Source organism: Engystomops pustulosus, chromosome 1 (assembly GCF_040894005.1).
Source record: "Engystomops pustulosus chromosome 1, aEngPut4.maternal, whole genome shotgun sequence".
Taxonomy (NCBI): Eukaryota; Metazoa; Chordata; class Amphibia; order Anura; family Leptodactylidae; genus Engystomops; species Engystomops pustulosus.
This window is the reverse complement of record NC_092411.1, coordinates 291,859,557-291,870,484: the sequence shown is the minus strand read 5'-3', so window position 1 is coordinate 291,870,484 and position 10,928 is coordinate 291,859,557. Positions and strand designations below refer to the sequence as shown.

At 39.0% G+C, this 10,928-nt stretch overlaps 1 protein-coding gene across 1 annotated transcript in view; it reads right to left on the bottom strand.

Annotated features, from left to right (window-relative positions):
* Window positions 1–451: 451 nt before the first annotated feature.
* Window positions 452–10,928, bottom strand: part of LOC140113606 (vomeronasal type-2 receptor 26-like) — a 174,578-nt gene continuing 164,101 nt past the window's right edge. The window contains exons 4-5 of the mRNA XM_072132650.1: window positions 2,351–2,474; window positions 452–1,421 (exon numbers count right to left, since the gene is read on the bottom strand). Coding sequence (XP_071988751.1) covers window positions 514–1,421; window positions 2,351–2,450 — 1,008 coding nt within the window. The 5' untranslated portion in view covers window positions 2,451–2,474 and the 3' untranslated portion in view covers window positions 452–513. The remainder of the gene's footprint in view (window positions 1,422–2,350; window positions 2,475–10,928) is intronic.

The window sequence follows — 10,928 nt, the reverse complement described above, 5'->3', positions numbered from 1 at the left end:
CAATGGAATTATGGGATGCATCAATAAATCAATATTGTACACATATGACAGATTACTGAATTCGGGATTATACAGTTTAGAAGGGGAGACCTCATTACAATGTACAAATTTTTTTATGGGCAGAACAGAGAACTCGTTAGACTGTAGAGAGATAAACAAAGACGTAACCTTTGAATATGAATAATAACATGCTTTTCAGGTTTTTTTATTTTGAGAAACAAAGGGGAGTAAATAAAAATGTTAAGGGAATAGAGCCGAGTTTGGTAGATTCTAGTTGTGGGTTCAGCCATCGGATACGTTTCTCTGGGTTGGACATTCCCTACTAATTTAATGAACAACAGCATTTTCTCTGAGAAATACCTATTCCTTTGTAAAAAAAAAAAAAAAATTCCTATAATGGCAACGAAATGGTATAAAACAAAGCATATATATATTTAGCTGTATCCATGATAAAAGCTTTATTATTCGGCATATACAGATTCTTATAAAGCTTTGTTTACAATTTTCCAAACATTATTTGATGACCTTACTGAGCAGGGCAGATTTCTTATTTGTTTCAGGTCTAAACAAGATGATAAAACATTTAGGGAAAAACACACAACCTAAAAGTCCAGCACTGGAGGCCAGGACAGCGAATATTTCCACAGCCACAGTGTATTTCCCTCTGGTGCTCAGATAAGCCGGGATCATGGCGATCCAGACACTGCAGAACAGCAGCATGCTGAAGGTGATGTACTTGGCCTCATTAAAACTGTCCGGTAATGTCCTCACCATGAAAGCCAGAACAAAGCTCACAGAGGCCAGGAGACCCAAATATCCCAATACTGAATAAAAGCCAAAAACAGAACCTTCATTACAGCAAATGATGATCCTTCCCTGATAAGACTGAGTATCAAGGTCCTGGAAGGGTGGAGAGACTGATAACCAGACAACACAGATAGCAACTTGGATGGATGAACCCAACAACACTATGGAGTAGGGAAGCTTCATACCCACCATTTTTCTCCAGGAGCTTCCAGGTTTGGTGGATTTAAAGGCAACAAAGACCAAAATAGTCTTGGCAAGAAGTGAGGAGATGGCTACAGAGATGAGGATTCCAAAACTGGTTTCCTGAAGTCTGCAAGTTACATTACTTGGACGGCCAAGGAAACAGAAGACAGAGAGGAAGCTGAGGAAGATGGAGATCAGGAGGAGGTAACTCAGGTTCCGGTTATTAGCTTTAACAATGGGGGTGTCCCGATAAATTATGAATAATGCAAATATCAAACTAGTGACAAAACAACCAAAAACTGTCAGAAATGAAAATACAGATGCAATTGTGTCATTTTGGAAAGAAAGGAATTCAATGACTTTTGCCTCACATCGGTCTTTCTTCTCATTTGGCCATTCATGACTCGGACATTTAATACAGGTTTCAGAGTCTGAAAGGAAAAAAATACACATTAACATCTTATTGCATTGCTAAAATATTTTTTGTCAAAATTACATGGTATTTGCAGCCAATGGGCCATGGTTGGACAGAAGTATAATGAGCCCTGTGAAGAAAACATGAATCAATAAGAAACTATATGTTTCGGTAAGGAGATCTCTTACTTCCCGACCCTAGTCACATGCCTCTCACCCAGCCAATACAGTTCCCTACACTCTACTGAGGAGACCCAATCAGGTCAAAACAGCGCTGTCTACAGTTGGGAGCCTGTTCCTTCTGGAATAGATATACCAGTTTACTTTTAATCCCGCATGATGTCATAAGGCTTCTTATAGGTTTGATGTCCAGGGAGTTGCCTCGCAAGGAAGCTAAAAGAGGTGTGGTTTTCCTTTTCCCATCCTCGAAAACTTTGCATATTTTCCATGAATCTCCCTACATGGTGGCCTTAATTGGCAGTCTCTGTAAGGAGAACTCTTACTTCCCGATCCTACGAAACTAACAGACAGTTACCGGTGAGTCTGACAATGAAAGTTCCACCTTCTTCCAATTAATTTATTCTGGCAGACTGGGATCTACAAAGGTGCAAAATCCAGGACAAATATGTGAAGGGATTACAAGTAAAGCTGAGCAGGATTAGGTAGATAGGGAAGGTAGGTTGCAGATGTTATTGGAGGGCAAGAGCATTTGGGTTTGGTTGGCAGAACCGGGTCCACTCATCCCTAGTTAAAGTTTAAAATAATCCTATTCGCTTGGCAGTTGACTGGATGGCTTCCACATTTGACCATATATTTCTCTGCTTGTAATGGGGAGTAATGGGGGGAATGTTCAATGTCTATTTTACTACGCAGAAACTATTATGGTGCATTGAGTGAATCAATTTGCCAGTAATAGCTCAATGATTTTCATAGATCTATCATGTACCTGTTATATTGGAGAACTCTCCTTCTGAACATGGGACGCAGTCATAGCAGCAGGAGTGGATGGTTTCTCGAGGCTTTTTCCTGCTTCCAACTGAACACATTTCTGAACAGCGAGACACCGGGACCTTAAAAACAAACAGAAAACAACCGTTTAACGAGGATCTCAAATATTTTATTGAAGACTCAGATCTAAACATGTTCCACTTGTGCTCCCCCCAATAGTGAGAATGAACCCCATTCTCCAAGTTTCTTGGGGTCTTACTGATATGAAGTAAAACCCCATTACATAAGTATATTACAAATGTTACTACAGTCAGCTGCACTATTCATTTCTGCAATACAAAAATACTATTTAAAAGAAACCTACCATTCTAGCATCAGAAGTAGATCTGATGGTAGGTTCCTCCTGCTGCCTCTGCCCTAATCTGTAATGTAATAATCCTGGAACCTAACTCGTTAAAAAAATTATTTTGGTAATATGTAAAACTACTGGGGCGTGGCACTGTGAGCTAAAGTGATTCCACTCCCCAGTAGCCTCTGCAGTTAATTTACATATTATAAAAATATATTTTTTAACAAGTTAGGTTCCAGGATTATAAAATTACAGATAGGGACAGAGGCAGCCGGAGGAATCTACCATCAGATCTACTTCTGATAATAAAATCCTTAGAATATTAGAATATCGGATGCAGAGTGCAATGACTTAGCGCTCAGTGTCCGATATATCGAACACAGAGCAGATGTCGGTTCAGCTCAAAATCTGAGCCGAACCAACATCGGGACTCATGGGGAGCCAGCTGTAACTAATAGCATACACCCCGGTGTAACACCCGCGGTCAGAGTGGGCTCCGATCGCTGGTGTTTAACCCGTTAAATGCCGCGGTCAGTGTGACCGCAGCATTAAACCTGCCTTTGGGGGGTCTTTCCCCCACGATCGCCCCCCCTCCCCCAGCACCATTTTAAGGGGGTGCTGATCGTTGCTATGGCAGCCCTGAGGTCTGATCAGGGCACTGCTTTAAAGATGGCGTCTGTGACATCATCTTAAAGGCACAGTGTCAGCCTATGCATGTGCATAGGCTGACACTGCTAATACTCTGCAATACATCAGTATTGCAGAGTATTATCATGAACAATCAGATGATTGCATGTTCATGTCCCATGGTTGAACAAGTAAAAAAGTTTAAAAAAAAATGTTATTCAATAAAAAATAAAGTAATAAATCAATAAAAAGCCCCATAACATATAGGGAGACATATAACCCCCAAAAAAGTCATAAATCATAAAACAAACCCCACATATATAGTATCACCGCGTCCGTAACAACCCGTAGAATAAAAGTAAATCATTATTAAACCTGCACGATGAACCCCATAAAACTGTTAAAAACCAGCCAAAAATTATGATTTTTACCTATACAATCCCACAAAAAATGCAATAAAAAGTTATCAAAAAGACATATGTACTCCATATTGATACTGTTGTATGTCCCGCAAAAAAACAAGCCATTAACCAGCTCCATAGGCAAAAAATTTAAAATGTTATGCCACTTGGTAGACGGTGATGCAAAAATGATAGATTTTTTCCACATTATGGGTTTTTATTTGACAAATTTACTAAAATGTAAGAAAAAATATTCATGTCTGGTATCCCCGAAAGCATATTGAACCATAGAATAAAGATAACATAATAATTAGGGTAAACACCAAAATAAAAAATCCAGAACAGAATTGAAGCTTTTCTACTCCTGCCCTCAAAAAAAAGTTCCTAAATTTTCAACAATAGGTGATACCGACCCCAAAATGGTAACACTGGAAAAAGCATCTCATCCCACAAAAAAATGTCATCCCCTGCAGCTGCAGGGCGCTCCTTCCCTTCTGCGCCTCACTGTGCACCCATAAAACAAGTAACGGCCACATGTGGGGAGTCTCAGTACATGGGAGAAATTGCAGAACAAAGTGTAAGATGGGTTTTATCTTTTGGAAATGTTGAAAACAACAACTACCTAGGTAGTTGTTGTTTTCATTATGATTATTGTGGATCAATATTGACTGAGTGTGGTACATTTAGGGTGACCGAATACAGAGCCATATACTAGGCCCCGGTTTAATTTGGGGGTATGGTATCTAACCTCCCCATCACCCATTTTCCTGTATCCATTTGTTTATTTAAATTTTCTTTTGGAAATGTGTAAATTTTAGGGCTAACTGAACGTATAACCGACAAAATTTGACCATTCTAAATTTCACCTCCATTTTGATTCAATTACTATGAAGATCTCAAGGGGTTAACAATCTTCCTAAAAGCTGTTTCTGATAGTTTGAGGGGTGCAGATTTGAAAATGGGTTGATTATATAGGGGGGGGGGTTGATGCTAAATATGTAAAATTTCATTCAAAACAATATTTATCCGCAAAATATTAAATTCTGAAAATACGGAAAATAAATTATCCAGACATTTCAAAAATCACTTTGATAAGTAACAGAGTTCAAAAGTTATAACCAGATAAAGCGACACAAGTCAGAATACAAAAAACGGGGCTGAGGCTTCAACCATAAAATTGCTTAAGGGGTTAAGTGATGTGCAAATATGAGAAAATAACATAGAGAAAATAGCATTGAAACATTACTGAAATGTAATTTATACTCTGCAGAAGATCCTTTGTTGGTGAAAAAGTGTCAAGATGCCTCCTGTATGGAGAAACTAGTGTCCTGCATTCTACACACACATCTTCACACAACGGAGGGCTATGTGCTTGTGCGATGATCACTCAGATTAAGTTCATTTCATCAGCTTGGTGATTGGTCGGGCCATTCTAGCAACTTTATTTTTTATTTCTGAGAGTTTCCTTGGCTGCGTGTCTGGGATCATTGTCTTGTTCAACCCTCATTTCATCTTTAGCTTCCGGGTGGACTGCAGAATATTTTTATAAAAAATGTCTTCGTACAATTATATGAAGTTTACTAGTGCCATATGCTGTAAACCAGCCCCACAGCATGATGTCTCCACCTCAATGACTCAGCATTGGTATAATGTGGTGATATAAAATGACCATTGGCCTCCAAACATGGTGTGTACCATAGCATCTAAAGAGTTAAATTTTAGTCTTTTCTGATCTGAATATGTTCCAGGTTTCACAGGTTTTTCTAAATGTTGTTGAGCAAACTTTACATGATTTTTGTCCAGCAATGAAGTTTTGCATGGTGAATGTACATACTATCCATGGAGGATGATACAGGTGGTCGTGCCAAAGCAGGTTGGACTTGTTGCGACGTTGTACCACCAGGTCATTCACTTTGCAGATGTGCGCGCGGTTCGGAGATACGCGCGCACATCTGCAAAGTGAAGAATAGAATTAAAACATTAAAAACAGTGAACACAGGAGCATTTAAGTGCAGAACACATTGAAAGAACACTATTCTTCACATTCCAGATGTTCGTGCACATCTCCGAACTTAGCGGAAGACCCGCGAACACCTGGAAAGTGAAGAATAATGTTATTTCAATGTGTTCTTACAAGTAAAACATCAGGAAACATCTGGAATATTTTTTTGCACTGTTCTTTTACTGTTCAGTTTTATAAAAAAAAATGCTTGAGTCTCCCATTGACTTCAATGGGGCTCGTTATTCGAGACGAGCACTCGAGCATCGGGAAAAGTTTGTCTCGAATAACGAGCACCCGAGCATTTTAGTGCTCGCTCATCTCTACTTGTAACCTTACTGTTGATGTAATTGTTTACTAAAGAATTTCCTGACTAACCATACCTGTGAGCGCTGTTCAGGTCATAATGCAGGAGTGGAAAGAACATAATTTCACTTTAACTCGTCCACAACCAGGTCCTTTCCATAAGATATAAGACAGAGGAGTGAAAATAATTCTCAGAAGAGTTGTCCTGGACCACCTGCCCCACAAAGACCTAGAATGAGCTACAACCATAAATATTCCACTCAACCTCCATGTACTGCATGTACATTCACAATGCAAAACTACATTGCTAAGCGAAAATCATCAAAAACCACAAAAAATGAAGAAATATCACAAAAATAAAAAAATAAACTACGGTAGATGCAATTTTTAAATAAATCTATAATGAATTGAGTAGCATCTTATATAAAGAAAAATAATCTCAGGGGAAGGGGAAATTATAATTGATTAGATGGACATTTGTCTCATCTGCGCTTTCTATATCTCTAGGAATTAATGTACTGTATATACTTGAGTATAAACCGACCCGAGTATAAGCCGAGACCCCTAATTTCAACACAAAAAACTGGGAAAACCTATTGACTCGAGTATATGCCGAGGGTGGGAAAAGCATTGGTCACAGACTCACAGTATATAGTCTGCAAGCCCCTGTAGCATATATCCTGCCCAGCCCCTGTAGTATACAGCCTGCCCAGCCCCTGTAGTATACAGCCTGCCCAGCCCCTGTAGTATACAGCCTGCCCAGCCCCTGTAGTATACAGCCTGCCCAGCCCCTATAGTACACAGCCTACCCAGCCCCTGTAGTATACAGCCTGCCCAGCCCCTGTAGTAGGAAAAAAAAATAACACTGTACTCACCTTTCCGATATCCCCCATAGGTCTTCTTCTGTCTTTGATGCTCCGGTGCCGCCTCGGGTCCTTCGGTCCTCTTTGGACTCTTCCGCTCATCTTTGGCTCCTCTTCGTGCTCAGCTGCTTGCCGACGTCATTGTTTGTGAGCCGCTGGCATCATGAGGGGACCCGAAGAGGAGCGGAACTTCCCGAAGAGGAGCCGACAAAGAGCGGAAGAACCTGATGAGGATCCGAAGGACCGGAGGTGGCACCGGCGCATCGGAGGCAGAAGAGGACCTACGGGTGACGTCAGAAAGGTGAGTTTTGACTTTATTTTTTTAGTATAAGCCGAGTTAGGGTTTTTTAGCACAAATTTTATGCTGAAAAACTAGGCTTATACTCAAGTATATATGGTATGTGCAGAATTGTCATTACAATAAAAATTGCATTGGTAAATCTAGTGTAGAGAAGTGAAGTGCATGCACCTGCCCACACACCTTTGCAAAATAAAGCGTGGAAACTAAAACTGCTAAAAGTAACACAACAATTTAATGCAAGTAAAGCACACAAATTCTGAAACCTCCATTCTGCAACTTTTATGCCGGTGACACACCTGGCGCTTTTCTATGTGTTTTTTCCATTGCGTTTTTGCATTTTTGTAAAAAGCATCAGTTTTGTATATTTTTGTATAGTTTTGTAAATGGGTTTTTGGATTAAGTGTCTAAACTTGGCATTTTTTACCTTGCATTTTTTGTGTCTGTGTTTTTTGAGGTGTATTTACAGTTTTCAAAGTAAGTACAGTATTCAAATTTTTATTTGAGCCAATGCATTCATTTACAATCCTTTAGCACTTACAATGTTACAGTTAACCATATTATTTGTGATATGCCTTTTCTGGCTCACATTTTATTGTTTTAACATTGATAACGAAATCTCGGACAATCATTATACCCATCCTCACTGAGCTTTTTAATTTCTGAGAGTCTTAACATCAAAGAAGTTAACAAAATAACATAAAAGATAAAACAAGATAACTTTAGGGCTTTGCGAAGATTTTTCTAAAGACATTTCCATTTTCTGCATCACCTCATATCTATTTATTTAACGCTCTCATTTAACCTTCTTGTTTAACTGAGAGTGTTGTGACGCCTCATAGTGTGGAGTATCTACACACTTTTCCCATCTTTCATTAAATTTTGATATAGAAAGGACGAGTGTCTGCTCTCCCGATATGCCATAGATCTTTCCAACATATAATTATTACATATTCTATGCGTCAGTTCTGCAAAGGAAGGTATCTTAGTTGATTTCCAAAGACCTGCAATAATAATATTGCAGTAGTTGTCACATGAAAAGCAATTGTTCTACCTGCTGGTATTAAATCACTCCGACCAATGCCTAAAAATACTAGAGCTTGGGTTATGTGCGTCTGTATTCCTATCATATTTTCCAATAATCTTTGTATTTGCTTCCAAAACCTTTCAATTACAGCACACTTCCAAAATACCCCTTTCCTTTCCAAATCGCCAGCAAATGTTAGAAGCTGTTGGGTAAATTTTTGATAACTTGTCTGGTGTGTAATACCACCTATATAACATCTTCCTTCTTGTTTCGAGGTGCATAGCACACTTAGATAAGGATGATGTGAGAAGAAAATGACTTTCCCAGTTTTCCTTACTTATTTTCATACTTAGATCTCCCTCCCACCTTTGCAGACTAAGCACTTCAGGATGTAATTTCTCGGAATTAATTGTATATATATTAAGGCAATCCCTTTCGATGTTCTTTTACTATTAAAAAATTAAACCTCACAGGCTGTTTTTGATTTTTTGTGCTATCTGGCGCGCAATTGATAAGGTGTCTGATTTGTAAGTATTTGTAGAATTCCTGTTTAGGAACAGAAAATTTAGAACAAATATCAGCAAATACCATTAAGTGACCTTTGTTACTTATATATCCAATTGGTTGTGATTGGGAATAAAATATGTTGGTGATATATGTCTGGGATTGCTTTAGACACTGTTTGAATTGGCATATCCCATATCTTTAGCGTAAAAAGTGGTTGGCTACTCGTAACTTTTTTGCCATGAATTCATTCCTGCCAGAATCGTTTTTATTATTAGGTGGGTGGGGTGGGGGGGTTAGCTGAATGTTAATTGTACCCCCAGATACTTCAAGGAAGACTCAGCCCATATATACGGATATGCCTGTTGCAGGTACTTTTTAATTTCAACTGGGATAAACATCCCTTGTATCAGAGATTTAGTGGCATTCAACTTATAATATCATTCTTTACTAAATTGTTGAAGCAAGAGTGAAGTGGCTGCCAAAGATTTAACTAGTTTAGTAATGGCAATAATCACGTCGTTGGCAAAGAGGCCAATTTTATTCTCCATCTTCCCCATTAAAATTCCCGAGATAGCTTTCAGGTTTCTTATTGCCGTTGCTAAAGGTTCCATTATAAGGGTAAATAGTAGGGGAGAGAGGGGGCACCCCTGCCTTGTACCATTAGAAATACTAAAAGATTTGGACATGTACCCTGAAGTTAGTACTTGGGCCGATGGGGATGGAATATTCTGTCGATAACCCAAATTTGGCGAGCACCTTCTCTAAATATTTCCAATGTACCCTGTCGAACGCCTTCTTTGCATCCTGAGAAAGGATCAGAGAGGGCGCTCGACATTGCTCCACCGTCTGCACAAGATCTATTGAGCGCATAGAACCCATAGATCTAGATCTATAGAACCCATCTGAGGAAACCCTCCCTTTTACAAAACCCACTTGATCGGGATGTATTAGTATTGGGAGTAATTTCACTAATTGGTTAGCTAATATTTTTGAATATAGTTTAAGGTCCGAATTTAACTGTGAAATGGGATGAAAATTAGCTGGTTTTCCCAATTCAGGGAGAGTAACTATGGTAGCTCTCAACATTTCCTTTGGTATATTACCTGAATTTTGAAAGTCAGTGAAAATGGACACTAAATATGGAGCTAAAATATCCCTGAATCCCTTGTAATATTTGTTGCTTAATCCATTGGGACCCGGAGCTTTATTTAGTTTCAAACCTTTAAGAGCCTGACTAACTTCCTCTAATGTTATCGGCTGTGCTAGCTCCTGTGCCTGGGTTGGTGACATAGTTGGAAGTTATACCGTGTTTAGGAAATTGGAGATTTCGTCTACTGATGGTTGGTATGTGTTCATATCATATTTAAGATCGTATAACTTGAGATAGTATTCTGCCATAGTGTCTGCAATGTCTTGTGGGTCATAAACTAGATCCTAATTATCTTTTATAAGAAATGGCACCCTAGATTGAGCTGCTCTATGTTTTAATTGTTTCGCTAATAGCTTACTGGCCCTGTTACCTAGTCTATAGTGAGTTGCTTTCAATTTTTGGAGAGCCCGTTCATATTTCTGTGTATCTAATTGGTTTAGCTACTGTTGCAAGCTTGTTATCATGCTTTGCCTATGTGGTCAAAATTAAATTTTATTCACCCCATTTAAGTCTGTTAAGCATGCCACCACATGGAGTCTTGTTTCCTCCCTTGGTTTTTTATCCCTTATTGCCACTCCAATATAATGATCTCTCATGTACATCTTGTGTGTGTATCATATGCTCGTTAGAGCAGCTTCAGTCCCATCATTTTTGTCTAAGAAATCTAATAGTACCTCTTTTGCTCTTTCCTGATGTTGGGGCACCTGCATACCAACACCATATGTATCGGAGTGTGGTCTGACCAGCTTATAATGTCAATTTTTATCCACACTCTCCTATAAAGAGCATGATCAACTAAAAACATGTCTATTCTAGAATACGTTTCGTGAGGACGCAAATAAATAGTCTAATCCCTATCCATAGGGTGTTTCAAACGCCATACTTCCAAATATGCTTCTTTTTGAGATAAAGTGTACAGCGTTGAGGGACCTTCTATATGTACCGTAGCTGTGGAGTCAAATGATGGCCACATTGTCATGTTTAGATCTCCTGCCATAAGTACTTCTCCTTGTTTGCAAGATGCAATAATAGCAAATAGAGATTTAAAG